The 19,601-nt window shown below is 56.9% G+C and overlaps 10 protein-coding genes across 10 annotated transcripts; 4 read left to right on the plus strand and 6 right to left on the minus strand.

Annotated features, from left to right (window-relative positions):
- Positions 1-189: 189 nt before the first annotated feature.
- EX895_001037 (uncharacterized protein) lies at positions 190-2,048 on the minus strand (the record flags this gene model as incomplete). Its single annotated transcript, XM_029881637.1, has 2 exons — positions 190-1,229; positions 1,487-2,048. The coding sequence occupies 2 exons, from the start codon at positions 2,046-2,048 to the stop codon at positions 190-192; spliced, it is 1,602 nt and encodes a 533-aa protein (XP_029743023.1).
- Positions 2,049-2,893: 845 nt separating this feature from the next.
- On the plus strand, positions 2,894-4,600 carry EX895_001038 (uncharacterized protein; the record flags this gene model as incomplete). Its single annotated transcript, XM_029881638.1, has 1 exon — positions 2,894-4,600. One exon carries the CDS (start codon positions 2,894-2,896, stop codon positions 4,598-4,600), a length of 1,707 nt encoding a protein of 568 aa, XP_029743024.1.
- Positions 4,601-4,787: 187 nt separating this feature from the next.
- Positions 4,788-5,602, minus strand: EX895_001039 (uncharacterized protein; the record flags this gene model as incomplete). The annotated part of the gene is made up of 2 exons (XM_029881639.1): positions 4,788-5,435; positions 5,519-5,602. The coding sequence occupies 2 exons, from the start codon at positions 5,600-5,602 to the stop codon at positions 4,788-4,790; spliced, it is 732 nt and encodes a 243-aa protein (XP_029743025.1).
- Positions 5,603-6,767: 1,165 nt separating this feature from the next.
- On the plus strand, positions 6,768-7,307 carry EX895_001040 (uncharacterized protein; the record flags this gene model as incomplete). Its single annotated transcript, XM_029881640.1, has 1 exon — positions 6,768-7,307. One exon carries the CDS (start codon positions 6,768-6,770, stop codon positions 7,305-7,307), a length of 540 nt encoding a protein of 179 aa, XP_029743026.1.
- A 93-nt stretch (positions 7,308-7,400) lies between these two features.
- EX895_001041 (uncharacterized protein) lies at positions 7,401-8,387 on the minus strand (the record flags this gene model as incomplete). Its single annotated transcript, XM_029881641.1, has 2 exons — positions 7,401-8,235; positions 8,314-8,387. 2 exons carry the CDS (start codon positions 8,385-8,387, stop codon positions 7,401-7,403), a joined length of 909 nt encoding a protein of 302 aa, XP_029743027.1.
- A 498-nt stretch (positions 8,388-8,885) lies between these two features.
- On the minus strand, positions 8,886-9,968 carry EX895_001042 (uncharacterized protein; the record flags this gene model as incomplete). The annotated part of the gene is made up of 3 exons (XM_029881642.1): positions 8,886-8,906; positions 9,003-9,141; positions 9,244-9,968. 3 exons carry the CDS (start codon positions 9,966-9,968, stop codon positions 8,886-8,888), a joined length of 885 nt encoding a protein of 294 aa, XP_029743028.1.
- Positions 9,969-10,331: 363 nt separating this feature from the next.
- On the plus strand, positions 10,332-13,286 carry EX895_001043 (uncharacterized protein; the record flags this gene model as incomplete). Its single annotated transcript, XM_029881643.1, has 1 exon — positions 10,332-13,286. One exon carries the CDS (start codon positions 10,332-10,334, stop codon positions 13,284-13,286), a length of 2,955 nt encoding a protein of 984 aa, XP_029743029.1.
- A 1,040-nt stretch (positions 13,287-14,326) lies between these two features.
- EX895_001044 (uncharacterized protein) lies at positions 14,327-15,577 on the plus strand (the record flags this gene model as incomplete). Its single annotated transcript, XM_029881644.1, has 1 exon — positions 14,327-15,577. One exon carries the CDS (start codon positions 14,327-14,329, stop codon positions 15,575-15,577), a length of 1,251 nt encoding a protein of 416 aa, XP_029743030.1.
- A 134-nt stretch (positions 15,578-15,711) lies between these two features.
- Positions 15,712-16,301, minus strand: EX895_001045 (uncharacterized protein; the record flags this gene model as incomplete). The annotated part of the gene is made up of 2 exons (XM_029881645.1): positions 15,712-16,153; positions 16,234-16,301. The coding sequence occupies 2 exons, from the start codon at positions 16,299-16,301 to the stop codon at positions 15,712-15,714; spliced, it is 510 nt and encodes a 169-aa protein (XP_029743031.1).
- A 426-nt stretch (positions 16,302-16,727) lies between these two features.
- EX895_001046 (uncharacterized protein) lies at positions 16,728-19,292 on the minus strand (the record flags this gene model as incomplete). The annotated part of the gene is made up of 1 exon (XM_029881646.1): positions 16,728-19,292. One exon carries the CDS (start codon positions 19,290-19,292, stop codon positions 16,728-16,730), a length of 2,565 nt encoding a protein of 854 aa, XP_029743032.1.
- Positions 19,293-19,601: the final 309 nt, after the last annotated feature.

Here is a 19,601-nt window from a genome sequence, read left to right on the forward strand (position 1 = left end):
ACCCGTTTCAGAATCACACTGCGTTTTCAAAGCAGCCGGCGCGACACACGGGGAGGAGCAGTTGAGGAGAGGGAGGGTACAAATACAGCGCCCGCGCCCGCAAATGGGCACGATAGCATTGGCATTAAAGCGATATGAACGAAACCGATACAACGAAAGATGAACATGCAAGAGTGTGTGTGTGAGAGATCAGACCGAGATGGTCTTGAAGATGTTGAAGCCATCCAGGGCGGTGGTAGCCAGCATGCCGGGAACCTGCGGGTGCCAGTGGAGCTCCTTGCAGTCTGTCAGACCATGGTGGCAGAACAGCAGCTGCGGGGGCACGTCCTTCAGCCCAGCCTCGGCACCCGCCTGCTGCTCGTCGTCGTCCTGCTCGACACTCAGATCCCACAGCGTCACCTGGTCATCCCTACCGGACGCGGCGAAGATCGAGTCCTCGGTCGGGTGCCATTCGACGCTCGAGATGGGCGCCTTGTGCCAGTCAAAGTGCGCCACAGGCGCCGGAGCGGCGGTCGAGTTGGGCTTGAAGTGTCGCAGATCCCACACCTTGAGCGCGCCCTCGTCACCGCCAGAAACGAGCAGGTAGTCGGTGCCGCGGTTCCAGGAGATAACGTTGACGTCCTGCGCATGCGAGTTCTCGACCGAGATAACGCTGCGTCGGTTCTTGACACGCACATCCCAGACGCGGATGGAGCGGTCCGCGGAACAAGACGCGAACACCGTCGGCTCCTTGGGCGACCACTGCAGATCCTCGACCGAAGAGGTATGCGACGTAAACGGCGTAGGGTTCGTCGTGAACCCAGCATTGCCTGCAGTCGTCAAAAAGATCTTCGAGTGAATGTCACCGGTCAACAACCGCAATGACGATGCTTTACCCGCACTCGAAGAGCCGCCGTTCACCACACCCGCCCAGTCCATGGCGTACCCCTCAACGCCATTGTGCGCCTTGACGGTAAACATGGGCGTATTGACCTTGCGCGTGTCGTAGCTCGTCCCCGGCCTGTCGAGCGAGTTGAGCAGCGGCCGAACGTCGAAGATCTTGACATCCCCGACTTCGGACCACGCAGCAACGGGGTACGGATCCAGACACGGTTCTAGATCTGAGACGGGTGTAGAGGTGGGAGCAGCACGGACGCGGTTGATACCGCCATGGACGGGAATGGACTTGTACTCGAGAATGGCATCGTCGTCGAGGTCGTTCTCGTCGTCGTCCTCGTCGTCGGACAGGCCTGTTAGTAGCAGAGACAAGCAGCGAAAAAAAGTCAGCATTGTCTTGTTCTCTCGCATAGTGCAGCCACGGTAGAAAAGCCGAAGGGTGTTGCAGGTTTGGCTCAGAAAGTAAAAAAAATAGGTAGCTGAGATGTTGTCGGCATCGAGCACGCTTCCCAGCCCCACAGGGGCAGGAGGCGACTCATACAGCCAAATGCCTCAAGGCATCATTGCAAAACCTGCCACCACCACTTTGGCGAAGGGAAAGAAAACTTACCATCGTCGTTCTGAGTCTTGTGCAAGTGACTTGCCTTCATCACGAGAATCTCGTTGCGCGAAGGCGTGTCAGCCTGGGTACCGGCGACCATGTAGGAGGTGTGCGGGTAGTTCTGTCTGTCGTTGCCGAGGTGATCCTTGAGGTGGTCGAACGAGAGACAGGGCCAGGTGACGTTGAGGCGGTGGAGCATCTCATAGGCGCTCTGGTCTGCTTCGAGGGTCTGACCTTCTTCGAGCTTGTTGACACCAGGGATGTAGACTTGCGCCTGGTTCTGTGCAGCGTCAGCGTCGTCGTCTTCAGGACGTTGGATCTTGCCGTCGACCTTCATTCCATCGACTTCCATCGTCTCGGCATCGTCGTCGTCATCGTCGTCCGAGTCTTGGGGATCGCGAGCGGCCAGGATAGCATCTGCGTCTTCTTCATCGAATTCGTCTTCGAACTGGTCCTCGAACTCGCCCATATCGTCGTCGCCGTCGGCGTGCTTGATGCGGTCGAGTTGGGAAGGGGCCGAAGTCGTGGCCGACTTGCCCTCCAATGAGGGAGAAGAAGGACGTTTCGACATAGTGTGCTAGGGGAAGAAAGGAAGAGAAGGAGACAGATGCAATGGGAACGAGAACAGGTATAAGTGAGGCTAAGGAGAAGAGAAGAGGCAGGTTGGGTATATTTGGTGAGCCAGGCTGAGTAGCTGAGTAGAAGAGAGAGAAGAGTGATGCAAACTGAGGTGCAAACGGTCGCTTTATGAGGAACGACTCACTCTCAAGACTCAAAAATTTCTTCTCAAGGCAAGGAAGAAACGGAAAATCCAACGCAAAGCCAGCAATTTTTTTCCTTTTCCTTTTTTTTTCGCTTTCTGCGGTCGAAGCACGAAAACAAAAAAGGCAAAGATGGTTGGAATCACGCTGTAAGCTGACAGAACATCACATAATCAAACACCAGTCCAGCATACGTATGTTAGACTTCCAGGCTAAGCGGGTAACCGAAGAGGTCGTCCGTTTGGCAGCTGACAGCACTTTCCACCGAATGGAAGTCAGAGCATTTCATAGCTCAGTCTTTGCGTCAAACATGCCCGGGTGAGATTGTGCTAAGTAGCATTTTGAATTTTTCGCACATTGCTGGCTACTGACATGCCTCGTCAACTGGGTCGGCTGTCATGCAAGGCCTCTTTACTCTTGCATCTGCCAACGGACCAAAGACCCCTCCATGAGACAGACGGCTGTTCTCAGTCAGCGCTCCTCCCAACACCACCGCTGCAACTGCACCTGCACCACCCCCTGCAACTACCATCATCACTAACGACCCTTTCCCCACACTAACCCTCGATGGAGTCGCCCTAAACCAATCACATCTCGCCAACTTGCTCGTCTAGAGTGTCTCAAATAGCGAGCCGCCTTGCTCGGGCTATTCAGCATGTCGGGTTTTATCGCTTTCCTCCTGCTCGTTAGCGGCATGGGTGTGGGCACGCTCGTTTGCGGTCTCGCACCGCTCTCGCTGCCTTTGTCGCATCGCATGATGCGCGTCCTCGAAGTGTTTGGTGCCGGCCTCCTCGTCGGGGCTGCCGTCACCGTCGTCATCCCGGAAGGTGCAAACGCACTCTTCGCCAACGTTACACCGCAACCACCAGCACATGCGCTGACAAGCGCCTACGCAAATGCGCTGCATCCCCCGACCGCGTTACCCCTCGTCGCACCGATCAAACTCCAGCCGACGGATGCGCAACCACCTCAGGAATCGTGGGCGTGGTCTTTCGTAACGAAGCGATCCGAGGAGCCATCGGATGATCACGATCACGCTCCCGATCGTGGGCAGCACCATGGCTCGGAACACACTTTCACAAGCTCTGACGCAGAGCATCGTCTTGGAGGCAGCATCCTCTTCGGCATTGTCCTCATGTATGTCATCGACCAGCTAACCTCATCATCAGCAGGCCCGTCTGCCGAGCATTCGCACGACAAGGCGCACGGCAACATGACACCTAGTCAACCTCACAATCACAGCAACGACTATGCGTCGACTCCTGTTCGCCCGCGTCTCGAAACGCATCGTCTCTCCAAGTCTTTTCACCACCGACCTGACCCAACAGCGATACCAAATTCGCTCCACAAGGTCAGCAGCAGAGCCTCGTTTACCCTCTTTGATCGATCGCAGTACATTATTTCGCAAAACGATGAGGAGGCGCAGGTCGGCGGCGCACCTCGCCCCGAAGAGAGCGATCCGCATCGACGCATCGAAAGCGCCGCCGCAAGATCCAGCAGTAGTGACCACGGCTTGCCCGATGACTACGATGACCACCACCCAGAACATTACCACCACGCCGATCTCAAACGCGTCTCGTCGACGATTGGCAACAACAGCGAGTGGCACAGCTCTCCGCGCAGCAGCACCACGTTCAACCGCGAAACGCCCATCACGGATTTGTCGTCCACCTCGGCCGCTGCGCCCCTGCTGCAGCGCCATGCGTCTTTCACCAGCGTCAACAGCGGTCGACCAGCGTCCAAGCGCAGGGGTTCTACTTCGTCGGCAGGCATCGTCCAGTCCACGTTTGGACAGGCTCTTACGACAATCCTCGGCCTGCTCATCCACGCCTCTGCAGATGGGATTGCTATGGGCGCATCCGCACGGTCCGGAGACCAGACGCTGACCATGGTCGTGTTCGTGGCCATCATGGTGCACAAGGCTCCTGCTGCGTTTGGCCTGTGCGCAATGCTCATGTCGCAGCGTCTGTCGCGCACGTCGATCCGCAAAGCTGTCGCCGTGTTCGCGCTTGCTTCGCCCCTCGGTGCTGTGCTGACGTACGGTTTGCTGGCACTGTTCTTCGACGCTGATGGTGCGATGGCGCATGGCAGCAGCGGCGAGGGGCAGGGAATCGACGCCAAAAGCATCGGCACGGCACTGGCGTTTTCCGGCGGCACATTCCTCTTTGTCGCGTTCCACGCCGTGTTGGAGCTCGCTGGCGCCGAGGCAGATACGGTGCCACGTCAGCTTGGTGGCGACGAAGCAGGGGAGGTGCAGATCTTGGGTAAATGGCTGAGGATCGTGCTGTTGATTGTGGGCGCTTGCACACCTCGAATGCTGCAGGGCGTGTTGGCTACTTTTGGTGGAAGTCATGAGCATTGATGACGCCGCGCTGCGTGGGTTTTTGTTTTTTTTTGCATGTATTTGTATCTCGTGGTCATTGTTTCAAGGAAGGTGTGTCCGGACCTCAAGTGTGGACATGCCTGCGAAGGATGGTGTGACTTTTCTCGATTGCACAAAACGTGTGCTGTGTAGGTCAGAGAGAAGTGTGCTTCCAGAAGAGTGCAGCTTAGAGGTATTGCTTTTCTGACGCGGATGAAGCTGTTGCGTTTGTGCGCCTGCGTGCGTCTCCGCTAGCTGCTGCTGCTGCTGCTGCTGCTGCTGGTGATGCTGATGCAGGCGCTGAAGCTCCCTGTGCACCTTTCTCCTCCTCGTGCAGCTCTTGGATCTTGGCCTCGTTCACCACCTCCTCCTTCTTGCCGGGGACCAAATTCGCCAGCGCCCCGCCTAGCGCAATCAGCGACCTCGAGCAGACCATCTGCCACACGGTACTGCTCACAGCGCCCCTCGGCGCTCTCGGCAGCGCCAAGAACCACCCCAAGGGCCCAAACCAGCTATGCTCGCCCGGAGGCAGCCAGAAGATTGGCGTCTTGGAGTACCAGCTGGTCACGCAGAACGGCATCACGGTGGTCAGAACGAACAAGAAGCCTTTGAGGAGCATGTTGAACGTTGTGCGCGAGGAGGCAAGCGTGGAGTTGGTGCGTTCGAGGTCGGCGAGCGACTTGTCCACTTTGCGACGCAGTTTGGCCCATTTGGCGAATTGGTCCTGGGACGAGGTTGCGGAGAGCTGCTGTTTGGTCGTGTAGATTTCGCGACGGAGGGTGCGCTGGGTGGAGAGCGTGCGTCGGTGGAAGATCGAGATGTATCCAAACCAGAGCTACGAGCATTGATATTGGAAGCAAAAAGGGCGTCAGTGAAGTGCGTGGAGTAGCCAAGGAGGGGAAGTGGAATGCAACTTACGATGTCCTCCAGTCTCTGCTTTCCCAACGCAGTGATGGCCTGGACAAGCACGACCGAGAGGAAGATGACCACGGCTGGATGCATCGTGATTCGTTTCCTAGCGGCGGGAAAGGAAGTCTCGTGAGAACGATTAGAGTGAGATGTCGATGTGGTTGGGTAAGAACAAGTGTTGGTGGACAATGCGACTTTTTCGCCGCACTCAGACAGGCTCATTCTCGAGTTGTCATTTTCCGCTTTGCCGGCCGTATGGGAATCGTTTGCAACGTCGAAACCTCCACACCAACACTTTTGCTCCTTCTCCTCGCCCGCCCCCATGTCTCGAAGGTAATGCTCATTCCACCACGACACATCCATTAGAGCTGCTCGTGCACCTCTCAGCGCGACAGTTCAAGGGATCAAGCAGGAATGCATCTATATCGCAATGCCTGAGAAACCCTCATCAAGGACACAAGTACTTGCTTGGGGCAGCAACGTCTTCGGCCAGATCCACTCCGATACATCCACCCAATTCCACCCCGCATCGGCACCGAACCTCATACTAGATGCAGTGTCGATCCAGGCGGTATGCACGTATCAGACTGTCTTTTGCAATCAATCTGGTGAAGTCGGGGTCCACGGAGAATCTTCCCGCCTTGTCGAAGAAGCTTGCCGGACTCTCTTCGACGATCATCACGGACACCAGCACGGCGCAGGCGGAACGAATCAACTCGTCTTTGTGGGCCACGATATCTTCGAAGTTGTTCTAGATGTGAGCAGGAAACGATGCTGTTTCGTGCAGTATGGGGAAGAGGAGGAAGAGGGGGGCTGTGAGCTGGTGCAAGGCAGCAGCTGGAAGACAGCGGCGGTCGATGGAGGGGGTAGATGCACGGCAGTCGATCTGGACGGGCAAGTATATTTGTTTGATTCAGTGGCAACTTTCAGAGCTGCGACTGGAAAAGGAGAAGCTGCAGTGGATCTTCGGTATTCGAAGCGCTTCGTGGCGCACGAGTACGGTCCAGGTGGTCCAAGCAGCCTGGCAACAACAAAGCTGCCAGCGTTCGACAAGGTTACAGCAGGGAATGCACACTTTGTGCTCGTTACTAGGAACAACGAAGAGCCGTATCCGGTCTGGATCTATGGCGATGCAAGATTTGGCGCTGTTCCACTGCATCCTTTCGACCAAACCACTACCGTTGGACTGCTACCTCCCGCCGACACCAGTCGGAATCAACCTCGCTCATCAACCCCACCCACCGACGTCCCTTACTTGATGCCAGTCCCGCACATGTCACCGGACCAAGGCTTCCCCTCGCGCATTGCAGACGCCGTAGCAGGCGCCCGACACAATCTCGTCCTCACCGCCGATGGCGACCTCTACGGCTGGGGCTGGAACGAAGACTCCCCCCTCCTCCCTTTCGACGCCACCGCTGAAGTACCGTCTTGGGAAAACAACATCGTCTGCGAGCCCACACTCGTCCCTCTTCCCGACAGCAATGCTTCCAGCGAAAACGACACGGTCGCACTCACCAAGATTGCCTGCTCCAACGGTCGGTCGTTTGGCATCACTACGGAAGGACGATTGGTGGTAGCTGGATCCAACGAGTTTGGGTGCTTGGCTCTCGATCCACAGCTGGGAGGGCTGACTGTGAAACCAAGATTCGAACGCGAGTTCAGCCAGATAAAAAAGCCGTACGATTGCGCGAATGGGGTTCAGCTGCATCCTGGTCAAGGTTTGACGCAGAGCGGAAAGGTGGTAGATGTGCAGGCGACGGCGTTGGCAACTTTCGTCACTGTTCAAGTTGAGGAGTAAGCTAGCGCATCGGGACAAAAGGATAGATTCGAGTCATGGGAATAGAATACAAGCAACACCAAACATTCACTTTCTGTGAAGAGGGGTTGAGATCTAAGCATCCTTCATGTCGACATCGGCGGGCGCACTAGCACCAGCCGTGGCAGTTTCGTCCTCGAACGTGGTCGCAGGCACGGAAGCATTCGGATCCGTCGACACCATGGTCTCCTCCCTCGCTGCTGGTTGCTGCTCGGCCTCTGCGCCCGCAGCAAGCACGGCCAAGGTGGCGTTGTCGGTCTGCTGACCGAGGATGGGCTGGTCGTGCAGCTGCGACTCGACTTGGGGCTGGATTGTTGGTGTGTTTCCGCCCGTGCCCGTCGACTCGCCGCCCTGGGACGAAAGAGCCTGGCTGAGGTGCGGTGGTTGGTGTTGGCTGTTGGTGAGTGATTCGGGTGCCGAGGGGGCGGGGGTGTTGGCGACGGAATCAGTCGGGGTGTTGTCTGCAGTGGTGTTGAAACTGGACGTGGGCTCTGAGAAGGTGGATGTGACATGGGCTGGGATAGCTGAGGCTGGAGTGATGTCGCTGCCTTGCGCTGCTGTTGCTGCTGTGGTTGTCGAGGCTTCGGCGGCAGGTGCAGGCGTCGTCGAGGGCTCTTTGGGTGCGATAGTTCCCAATCCACCTCCAGCGCTCGAGAGCGATCCGCCCGCACCAGGTGTGTCGACAGCAGGGGCATTGTGAATACTCTGCACGGGCACTTCGACAATCGCCTTATCGTCGGCGATTCGATCCTCGGCCAACACGTCTTGCTCTTCCGGGAACGTGATGTTCTCATCTGGCACGCGCACCCATTTCAGGATCTTGACGCCCACATTGGCAGACACGGAAGAAGAGGAGGCGCTGCCGTCGGCCAATGTTCCTGTCGGGACCACCCACTCTTGGCGCCATTTGCTGCAGAGCATGTGAGGAAAGCGATTGTCAGTGCATGACCAGGAGAGTGATCAAGCAGGTCAAGGAGACAGAACTCACCCAATAGGTTCGGTCGCCTGTCTGCGCACCTCGTGCTCGATGTTTGGTAAGAATCGGCCGCCGAATCTCGACATTCTTGCTGAAAGGGGTGGTGAAAGAGAGTGAGTGATGTGATCGGAACAGTGAGAGAAAGCGAGAAGAAAGTGTATCGAGTGAGAGGTGTTGGATGGAAATGCGCTGTTCAACACAGAACGCGTTCTGGACAGCTGCAAGACGGGCAGCAAAAGGGAAATCCGCGTTCCGAGAATACAGCGTGCTGCGCCGTTTCTTCTCACCCCGTTGCTTGTAGCGATGCAGATTCGGTTTTGATACTCACACTGCAGCCTCGCATGCTCATTGGCACACAGTGATGCATTCAACACCAAAAACACCGCTTTCGGTCTCGAGTCAAGTCACAAGACAGGAAAGACGCAACATGCAAGAGTTGGATGTCGATCAAAAACGGGCGCTTTATAAGTACACAAGTGGATGAGCCAGGAGAGGCTATAGATACACGTATCCGCGCCGTGCAAATGCGGATCGATCGTGTGGCTTTTGTGACAAAAGCGTGCGGGCAAGGATTTGCCGAAGGATCATGCTCTTGCGAAAGTGATCTGCAGAAAATGGCGAGAGAGCAACAGAAGTTGTAAGGGCTGGTCAGCAAGGTCCGAACAATCTAGAAACGGGCTAGAAGCCAGAGCACAACGCACTTTGAGCTTGTCACCGGCACCAAAGTTGTAGCCGTTGAGCGCACCACGAGCTGTAGCGCTCGAAGGGATATCTGAAAACTCGACAAAGGCAATGTCGGCCTTGCCGGGGATGGTCTGCACGTCGACGTAGCCCGAGTACCTGTTGTCCGAGAGAGTGAGAAGAGGAAAAGGGCGATCAGTCAGAATAGGCCCAGCTAAGCCCGCGTAGCTCATCAACATGAGGGAGAAAGACGAAACGCACGCAGAAAAGAGGCTTTCCAGCTCGCCTTTGCCGACGCCATCCGGGATGTTTTGCAAGAAGAGCATCTTGTTGGGTGGCAGATACTCGTCGGGCATCTCCTGTTGGGCCCTCTTGCTGCCTGCGGCTTTTTCTGGCTCTGCAATCTCTCCAGCAGCCGCCCTCTTGGCCCGGATCTTGTTTTCGAGCTCTCGTCTGCGCAGCACGTTGCCTCGCCTGGCCATCTTTTTATGCTCCAGCCTCTGCTCCTTGTGCTGTTTGAACTCTTCCGATCCTTCCCCGCCCTGCTCTTTGTGCTCTTGCAACACCACTGCGTCCGATTTGGACTTTGCAAAGCTGATCTTCATTGCCTTTCCGTAGAGTGGGAACAGATGCGCTTCCCTCCGTGCTTTGTCTGCTGCTTGCACGTTGTCGAGTGCCACAAACGCCTGCCCGCGCATTCGCAGATTCGTGTGGGATGTGACTGAGAGCACCGTGCCGTAGTTCGAGAAAAGATTGGTCAAGGTGGCCTTCATGGTCTCGAGCTTGACTTTTTCGTTGAGATTCTGAATGTAGAGCGTCTGACCAGCGTCGGATGGCAGCGGTGGTGGTTCGTTCGATTCGCTCTGATCCATTGGCATCCCGTACTGTGGTGGCGGCGGCCCAGCGTGCATGCCTGGCGGTGGTATCGAAGGAGGAGGCGTCATCACCGCACCGAAGGGAGGAGGCGGTGCAGCCGAGTTAGACATGGCGTGTGTGTGTGAGCGTGTGATTCGTATTGAGTGAAAAGGTTAACGCTAGGTTGAAAGTGGGACTGTAGCAAAGCTTCTACTGCTCAATCGCGACTGCAGCGGGTCAGCCGAAATCCGAAATATGCACGCTCAAACCCTTAAATTTCTTGGAACACGCGCCGCCGCCGCCTTCGCTTTCTCTACAATCACTGACAGAGCCATCCATCATCCATCCATCCCTTCCTTTCCACTCCATCTGATCCTGATCTTCCTATCTCTTAGTCAGACTGAACTCGATACGTGCCAACGCCTCGCACACCAGAGCTACGATAGGATACTTTTCACTACACCGTGATCGCACCTTGCTAGGCGCGTCTCATCATGTCGTCGCGTATCGAAAAGGGCGGTGCCCGTTTCAAGCCTTCCATCGTGCCGAGAAGGCCAGCAGGAGGGGCACCAGCAGCCAGTGGGGCAACGGCAACCTCTTCGACGACTCCGCAATCGCAGTCACAGCAACAACCTCCGCCCTCCCCATCACTTGCACCCCAAGTTTCAGCGAGACAGGCGCGTCCGCCCTCCGTCCGCAACAAAGGTCCAGCTGCAGCAACCAGTGCCATCGCCGCATCAACTGGCACAACACAGTCTCTCGCAACGCCAGCGACACCTTCCAGCACCTCACAAAGCTACGCTTTCAATGTTTCGCCTTCGGTTATCTCAAAGCCAGGCGCATCAGCCACCCCACGTACAAGCATCTCTGCTGGTCAACCATCAGCCAGCACTTCGAAATCCAAACCCGTCTTCCGTCGACCTTCCGTGTCCAAGCCACGTCCGGGCTCGAGAACCTCGCTCACTCCCGCACCTCACTTTGCACAGCCATCAGCGTCACTTCCCACCTCGACCTCATCGTTGCATTTGATCCCACTCTTCGAAAGTGATGACATTGCACAGGCTGGTGCGGATGCAGAGCATATCTCGACTCGAACCGATGCCCCTCCGAGCATTGGAGGCACTCGCAGTAGTAGAAATGCAAGCATAGTCGCAACCCGCGGCACCGTCCAGACCGAGCCCGTCATCGAAAAGGCCTCCCAGCCAGACCCAGTTCAAGCGCCACAGCTCTCCACGCGGCCGCGAGGCTCGAGCACCCTTCAGTCCAACGTCACGGCTGCAGTCAAGCAGAGCGCGTCTCAAAAACAAACGCAATCCGACGTCAGACCACACCGAAGAGCAGCTCCGGACTCGGGGGTAACGCCTGCCTCTTCTGTTGACAAAGACGTCCAGGCTAGCTCGACGACATCGTCCAAGAAGGACAAAGGTCGAGAGACTTTGGAGACAGAGACTGCCTCACCATCTGTCAAAGCTGGATCGCAGGCTACCGAGGCTGTCGCCCAGGAAACTGAGCTAGAGAAAGCGCAGCGCGCCAGCCAACGCAGGATAAACGCAGCCGCTCGCTTGCAGAAACGTCGGCTCAAACGCAAAGAATTAGACTCTGGCAAGCCGAGACGTCCGCTCTCTGCCTATCTCCTATTTGTCAACTCGGTGCGTACAGAGCGCCAAGCTCAAAACCCGGACATGCCGCTCACAGAACTCACCGCTGAGATGGCTGCCGAGTGGCGCGAGCTTCCACCGGCTCAACGGACCAAATGGGAGGCAGAGGCTGCGCTGCTGCGCCAACACTACGACACTGCTCTCGACGCATGGAAAGTGGCGTACCCTGAAGGTGTCGCGCTTGGTCCAGAGGATGAGAGCGACATGGAGACCACCTCAGAGATCGGCGATGACGGCCAGCCCGTACGTCGCAAGAAGCGTCGCATCACTGCTTCCCGCAGGCCGCATACCGTCTCGGACGATGAGGAGGAGTACCGCAAGCAGTTGTATCACGAAGGCGAACAGCTCACCGCCAGTCGCATCGATCCTACCAACGTCACCATGGCAGATCTCAGCACAACAGAGTATAAGAAAGGTCGCGCGGGTCCCCGAACCTTCGAGGCGGAGCGTGTTTACAAGAGGCTGGTGCACGACCGACGTGCAGCTGCAAAGTCGGCGGTGCTGGGAGAGCATGTGTTGGGAGAAAAGGTCAACCATGCTTCACCTTCGCCTGCACCGGCTGCCAACATCATCCGCACAACCAACGGTGTTCCCGTGGCAACCGGTGCTGAAGAGAGGCTGGATGGTGAAGAGGAGGTTGTTGGCGATCAAACTGGGGATGATGATGATGGTGCGGAAACTTCGGAAGTCGAAGAATCAGCACCCGAGACTGACGCAGATGGTACTACGGATGGAGAAGGCGGCGCGATGAGCAGCCGTCGCGCCAGCAGAAAGCGAGAGGCGTCCGTCGCCGGTACCGAAGTCTCATTCCGCGAGAACCGTTTCGCCGTGCAAACGCGCATCGTCGACGGCAAGATCGTGCTCGACGAGACCTCGCTCTTTGCCAACTATGGCAATGGCGAAGACGATCGTGACAATATGGAGGTCATCGACGAGCGTGAAGGCGACCGCTTCGTCAATGCCGCCACTTATTCGCGCAAGCTGGGCAGGAACAGGAAGTGGTCTGCAGACGAGACGGCCAAGTTCTATCGCTCTTTGCAACAGTGGGGCACAGATTTCGAGATGATCGCACGGCTGTTTCCAGGTCGTGACCGGGTCATGATCAAGAAAAAGTTCAATGTGGAAGAAAAAAGCAATCCGAAGCTCGTCGATGAGGCGCTCAAGAACTCGGTGCCGGTCAATCTCGAGGCATACGCACTGGCCATCGGCGTAGATCTTTCGGGTCCTCCACCCGAGATCAAAGCTGATCTGCAGGACATCGAAGCCCTCGCTGCTGCAACCGCTTCTGCAGCTGGCACCGATACGGCGGTCAAGAAACGCGAGGGTACAGCTCCTCTCTCAGGCCGCAAGGGCGGCGAACGCAGCGATGCAGAGCCAGTCGCTGGCGACGACGACGGATATGAGTACGAGGAAGTGGTCGAGGTCGATGACGACGGCAACGAACAGGTGATTCGACGCAGGTTGGGCAAGAAGCCGGGCAGCAAAGGTGGAAAGAAGAGACGCAACTCGACGAGGAAGAATTCGACCTCCACGCCTGCTCCTCCTCCTCCTCTTCCTCCACAGGACTCGGTGGGGGTGGAAGCGGCAACAAGTGCAGTCGATGCAACGGAAGCAGAGCCGCCTGCATCATCGGGAAGCAAAGCTAAGACGGGCAGGGCAGGCCTCCCTCCTGCTATTGTCAGTCGAAAGAGCACCAGAGCTACTCGAAAGCGCGCCGCTTCGATCAACAACAGCAGCAAGGAGGCACCTGGAGACGGAATGGAGGTGGAAGAAATCATTGGCGAGCTGTAATTTTGCTGTGGCCATTCAAGCGAATTCGCTTAGTCTTACTCGCAAGTCTGTTGCTGCGGCGCATTTCACAGAAAGAATGGGCTGTTTTGTGGAGAGCACATTGGTTAAGTTAATCATACGATGCGAGTGAACACTGGATTTGAGCGATGATGACGAGTAGAAAGACATTTCCGAGGTCATCCGGAGCCGCAGCCGCAGCGGGAACCGCACACTAAATCTGATGCGCGATTCGGTGAGTTAGCATGAAACTTCGGGATTGTCCTGGCGGTCGATCTTGTAAAGGGAAAGAGGTGCGACTGGAGGGATGTCTTGGTTAGCGAGGCATCCGCATCGCCACCTGAGATGAAGAAAGCGGGGATCGGCTTTTCAAGAAAGGGTCTTATGACTGCTTTTTTTGGATTGCCGCTGTCAAGTGCAAGTGGAGGGAAAATGGAGCGCACAAGGGCGACCGCAGTCACGTCAGAGACCGCGCATGGATGGATGCATTTAGCCGATACGCCGAACGCACAGAGCGAACACCGTTAGCTCTCGAAAGAGGGGTTTCTTTCTCTCCTTCTAGAAGCCCGGTATGAAAGAAACAAATACCCAGAGGGGTTCTACAGAAGTGGAGGAAGACCTTCAAGGTGGTATTCCTGAGGTGAGGGTGACGATGGAGTTCAACCAGACGCCGGACCGCCAAACACCGCGGAATTCGATTGAGTGTGGGGTTCGAATGACGCCTATGCAAAGTGGTACGACAGCGAGGAGGTGAGTGCGCTGAGACCACTTCGTTGGGGTCGCGGGTGTGGCATTTTGCCTTGATCGTCAGAAGCCCACTGGATCGATCAGCGTCTGTTCGGTGCAGTCTGTCAGCGGAGAAGCTGTCAACGGAAAGGTTTCGACGAGTCGGAGGGCAGAACGAGCCAGCCGGCCTCAGATCCTGTAGGTACGATCTTCGCTGCAGAAAAGCAGATGGAGAAACGGAGCAGGGTTGGTCTTTGTATATATACAGCTCCTCGGCCGCCCTCCGCGCCGATCTCTTCGTCAAGCACTCAGCCAACATGATTGTCCCTTGCAATATTCTTCCTCTTCTCCCGCTGATCAGTGTCGCTGCTGCAGCGTCGATCCAGCTGGACGCTCGTAACGTCAATGTTGGAGGCTCCACCAAAAACAACAACACCAACAACACCGCCTCGGGCCCATACGGCCTCAACAACGCGGCCTGTCAGCAAGTCACTCTCTCGATCCCCGTCAACATCACGCTCTCCAACTTCACCAACGTCGACAATGCCTACTCGAACCAGTCGTACGTCACGCGTCAGATCATCGACTTCACCGAGGCGCCTTCGAACTTTACTGCGCAGCACGGACCGAGCACCAACACGACCTTCCGCCTGACGCGCAGCTTCAAGATCAACGGCTACTACTGCACACCCAAGCAGGGCGGACGCGAGGACAGCGCGCTGTGGAATCTGGTACACGGCATCGGCTTCGATTCGAGCTACTGGGACTTCAGCCTGGCGCCCGAGTACAGCGTTGTCAAGCACGCGGCGAGCTATGGCTACAGCACGTTCCGGTACGATCGGTTGGGAACGGGCGAGAGTGAGACGCCGCGCGGGGGCGGGTTTGACGTCGTGCGGGCGCAGACCGAGGTGGCAATCCTCCAGGGGGTGCTGGGCAAGTTGAGGAACAGTACCCAGGTGGGCGGGAAGAGGCATAGGAAGATCGTGGGCGTGGGGCATTCGTACGGCTCGATCCAGACGCAGGCAGTGACGCAGCAGACACCCGAGCTGCTCGACGCGGCCGTGCTCACAGGCTACACAAGCAACGCTACCAACCTGCCCGCCTACCTGCATGCCGCCTCGTACTCGATCGCCAACCGCATCTTCCCCTCGCGCCTCGCCAACAAACCCGCGCAGTGGCTCGTCACCGGTAGCAACGCGTCAGACATCCTCGCCTTCTTCTACCCACCCTTCTACTCGCAAGCCTCGTTCGATCTCTCGCGCTCCACCGAGCAGCCCGTGACCCTCGGCTCGCTCTTCACCGTTGGCGCCGTAGGGGGTAAGGCTGACAACTTTACCGGCCCCGTGCAGGTCGTGAACGGGGCAAAAGACTTTATTTTCTGCTCGAGCAACTGCTATGCCGGCCCTGACGGCAAGGATATCCCGAGCGGCGTGCAGGGGCTGTATCCGAAGGCGAGCAACTTCACGAGCTACATTGCAGAGGATACGGGACACGGCATCACGGCGCATTACAGCCAGCCGATGGTCGCCGAGGAGATTGCGAAGTGGATCAAGGCACAGGGACTCTAAGTCTTTAGCTGTGGTCTTGTCGTCATTCCCTTCATAGCAATGTCTTGTTGGATCGTGAAATGCGAATGCCTGTCTTCCGATTCCAGAGTGAACTGTTCTTGTTCTTGCTGAGGTGTGCGCACTGAACCCATACCCTACAACTTGGACCGTGCCTCTTCCAGCACCAACAACCTCGACAAGGGCTCCCTCAACCTCCGCGGCATCTGCACTGGCCGCCTCGTCACACGATCCACAAACACATGCGTCGAGGTGATCACAGCCGCCACTTCTCGCCCTTCTGCCCTCGACTCCGCAATCGATACTTGGTAAGTAACCGAGCTCTTGCCCAGCGTGACCACGCGCAACCCCACGGTCAGCGGCTGCGGGAACGAGCACGACGCATAGTACCTGCACGAGTTGCTGATCACGAGCCCGACGATTTCGGACACGCTCTTTTCGGACGGTGTCGAGGGGCAAGAGGAAGGCGCGGAGGATGACGCGTGGACAAACGGCTGGATGCCGCACTCGTTGACCAGGAAGGCGTTGATGATGCTATCCGCGACCAGGTAGTATGTCGAGTTGTTGAGATGTCCGTATCTGATTCGAAGAGGGTTAGAAATTGAGGTTCAGATGAGATGAACAAAGCGCGTGGCAAGCGGTGGTGACGCGCAACTCACTGGTCGTTGTCCAGCCATCGCGTCTGATACGTCGTTGTATGCGGCCATGGACCTTTTGCTTCTGCCATATTGATGCTTGTCCTTGGAGGATGAAGCGGCGCGGTGAGTTGTGTGGGCGCAGTACGATGTTGGTGGAGAACGTGAACGATTGGGGTGTCGACGGCTTGTGATGGTGATGGTGGTGGGAGAGAGCAAAGGAGCGTCGATCGTGCCGGACGTCAGAAAGTGCACGCAACACGATCCGGAACGCCGGCAAAGCAATGGTAACCGGAAAGCAGCCAAACTCCGCAAAATAAAAAACTCTACCGAGAAAATCCTTCTGCAAAATTTGGTACAAAAAAGGCGCTCACAAATCAAGTGCTCACAAACAGAACGAGCTCCTCAACCTCACCCTGTCCTTCCCAACTTTGGATCATGCTGTTCCTGTGTAGTGAATCTATCATCATGCTTGGTATTTGGGGGGTATATGCACATCTGTCTAAAGTGTAGGGATATCACGGATCGAGCAATGACATCAGCTCTTGTGCCGATCCCAATACTCTCACCTCGTGCTCCTCCCCTTTCTCTATAAGAGGAGTCACAGCCGTAGTCGCACGTCCTCTCCTCGCGGCCTTCCTCGGACCCCTCGCTTGGTCGAGCAGCGTCTGCACCGCATCGTCCAGTCCAGCCGCTGCTGTTTGCAGCATCGTGTACGCCCGCCATTCTCTCTCTACATCGGCGTCTCCTCCTTTCGCTTGTCGAGAGAGCTTGGGTATCTTGAGGGATTTGCACTTGACGTCGACGAGCTTGTGCGCGAGATAGCGCAGCCACAGTACGTTGGTGGCCGGACAGGACGCTTGCCACACTCCGCGAGTGACGGACTGCATCTCGCGATACACTTCGAACTGCGGATCGCCAGTCCCCTCAAAAAGCGACTCGTCGTCGAAGGGGTAGTACAGGAGTACCTCGGCTTTCCTAGCTCGACCTTTGGCCGCCACTGTCGAAGCACGGGATAGCGTAAAGTCGATAATCGTCGCTTTGACGCCTGATACGCTCGGGTCGACCAACCACTTTGCTGCGTCTCCATCGGCAGCATCGTTTCTGGAGGCTGCCGCTCGCTCAACCCCCTGCACGAGGATGTTCCCCCAATGCAGGTCGCGATGTTCAAACGTGCACCTGGCCTCCATCACGGCCAACCCGTGCACCACCTGCCCAAAGATGCTCGCCGCCTGCACCCACGTCTTCACCCTCAAGCTCTCCAGATCCACCCCGCCGTCCGACATCACCAGCAGAGCGTACACCTGCTGCCTACCGAGCATGTCAGGCCGAACGTTCTCCGCACCTTCGCCCGTCTTTGCGCGACGCTTGGCGTCCCATCGATCCCATGCCTGCAGCAGCGCAGCTGGGTATGCTCCGCGAACAATGTGTGCGCCACGAAGCGTGACGAAGGAAGAATTGGAAGCGGAAGCGGCGGACTCGCGGGCAACGAGCTGCATCAGGCGGATCTCGCGTTCGACGTCGGCGGCGGGAGAGGTGCAGGGAAGGTCCAGATCGTCGTCGTGCTTGCCGCTGCTGCTGGAGATGGGGATGATCTTGAGTACGATTGCTTCTTGCTCCTGGTCAGCTTGTGCAGCTGAAGGGGTGTAAATTTTGAACACCTCGCTGTAGCTTGCCTCTCCAATCTTTTCAAGCCGACGACGCGCAGATGTTGTCGACTTATTTGAGCTCGCACTGGAACGCAATCGCTGGATTACATTGGAGAAAGCTTCGAGCTTTGTCTGCGAGACTGAGGCGAGCAAGTCCGAGAGGTGCTCGTCACTTTGCTTCGCCTCGTCTTCGTCCGAGACGGCCAAGTCGGCCACCTGGGCAGCGAGTCTCAGCGCCGGGTCTGGATCGCTCTCGTCGTCCGAGCCTTGTCTGGCATCTTCCTCGTCGTCGCTCGAAGCTGCAATGCGTCGGGTGGCTCGTTTGTTTTGCTTAACCTTGGACTTTGCCGATGCAGATGATGGTTTGCGTGTCGAGGAGCCCGATTCGTCGCTGCTGGGGGTGACCAGGCTGAAGGAAGAGTGACTGGTGCCTCCATCCTCGAAAGACGAGTCGGAAACACCGGTGGTCGAGGATAGGGACGAGTCTGAGACTGCGATCGCTGACGTCAATGTCGAGCCTACTGCCAGCGTCTGTCGTGGCCGTACGGCCATGGACTTTCGTGCGTTTCCTGCATTGCAGCGTGCGATGGTTGTTGTTGCCTTGCTACTGCGAGGGGCTTTCTTTGCCTTGGACTGCTGTCGCTCCTGCTCCTCCTGCAAGGCGAGCTCCGCCAGCTGCCGAGCCTTTTCGACAAAGTACGACTTGGTAGGGACAGGGCGGCGCGGAGTCACGTCCCTGTCAGTGAAATCGTAGTCTTCGATGGCCATGCGCGCTGCTTGCGCCGCTCGTCGAGATGCTCGGCCGTTCGGCTGAGTCAGTGGTGGCGGCGTTGACTCATAGGGCAGGATGGGTGCTGATGGTTTGACCGCGGCTGACTTTCGAACAGTCTTGGGTGAATCTACGATATCCTTTCTCGAATGTGTCCGCCGTGCCCTAGGAGTGGCTTCGATGTTGTTACTGTCGACCACTTTTGCAAGGGCCTTCTTCGTCTTTGGTTTTGCAGCGGCTACCGGGTCGGCCGCTGGCTGCGCTTTCTTGTTGACAGCCTTGGTTACGAGCGCCTTCCTCTGCCCGCTTTTCGCGCTCATCTGGCGATGCTGAGGCTTCTCCGCGGGCGAAGAGGATCCAGAATTACAAGCTGAATGAAAGGACAAGCTCGAGTTGGCAGTATCGTAAGCTTGACTATGGTCTAGAACATCGATGCTGTCATCGTCGTCTGATTCGGCACTCTTCGGGCATGGCTTGGGGGGGAGCATGGAAGCCCTAGATTTCCCGTAGGTTGCCTTTGGTTTGGCCTGCGGCTTGAAGAAGCCAAAAGGGTCGTTCTCATCGTTCTCGAGCGAGGTGAAGGAGCTTTGACGGTTGACAACCCTGACTTCTGCCTTTCGACCGTAAACGGACACCTTTTTGGTGCTGCCCGAAAGGTACGCCATGGTGAGGGATGGCGCCGAAATGCGGGTCCGATGTGGTGAGCTTGGATAAGGATGAAATGGTGGTGATGTCAAGGGCGGCTACGCCGGGACGATCAGGAGCGGCTGCAGAATGAACTCAGCGCAAAATGATCTGCCATGCATGAACCGCTTCCACCAACACCAACACACACGGCGCTTCCAAAGGCTCAGCACCAAAATAAACGCGCGGATTGCACACGTGACTGTGGTGGTCAATCTCGAGGCATGCTTATGTAAGCGCTGAAATTGTCACTCCAATTTCTTCTTTCTTCCGACAAGGCAGAGACCAAG

The sequence above is a fragment of the Sporisorium graminicola genome, chromosome SGRAM_1, assembly GCF_005498985.1.
Source record: "Sporisorium graminicola strain CBS 10092 chromosome SGRAM_1, whole genome shotgun sequence".
NCBI lineage: Eukaryota > Fungi > Basidiomycota > Ustilaginomycetes > Ustilaginales > Ustilaginaceae > Sporisorium > Sporisorium graminicola.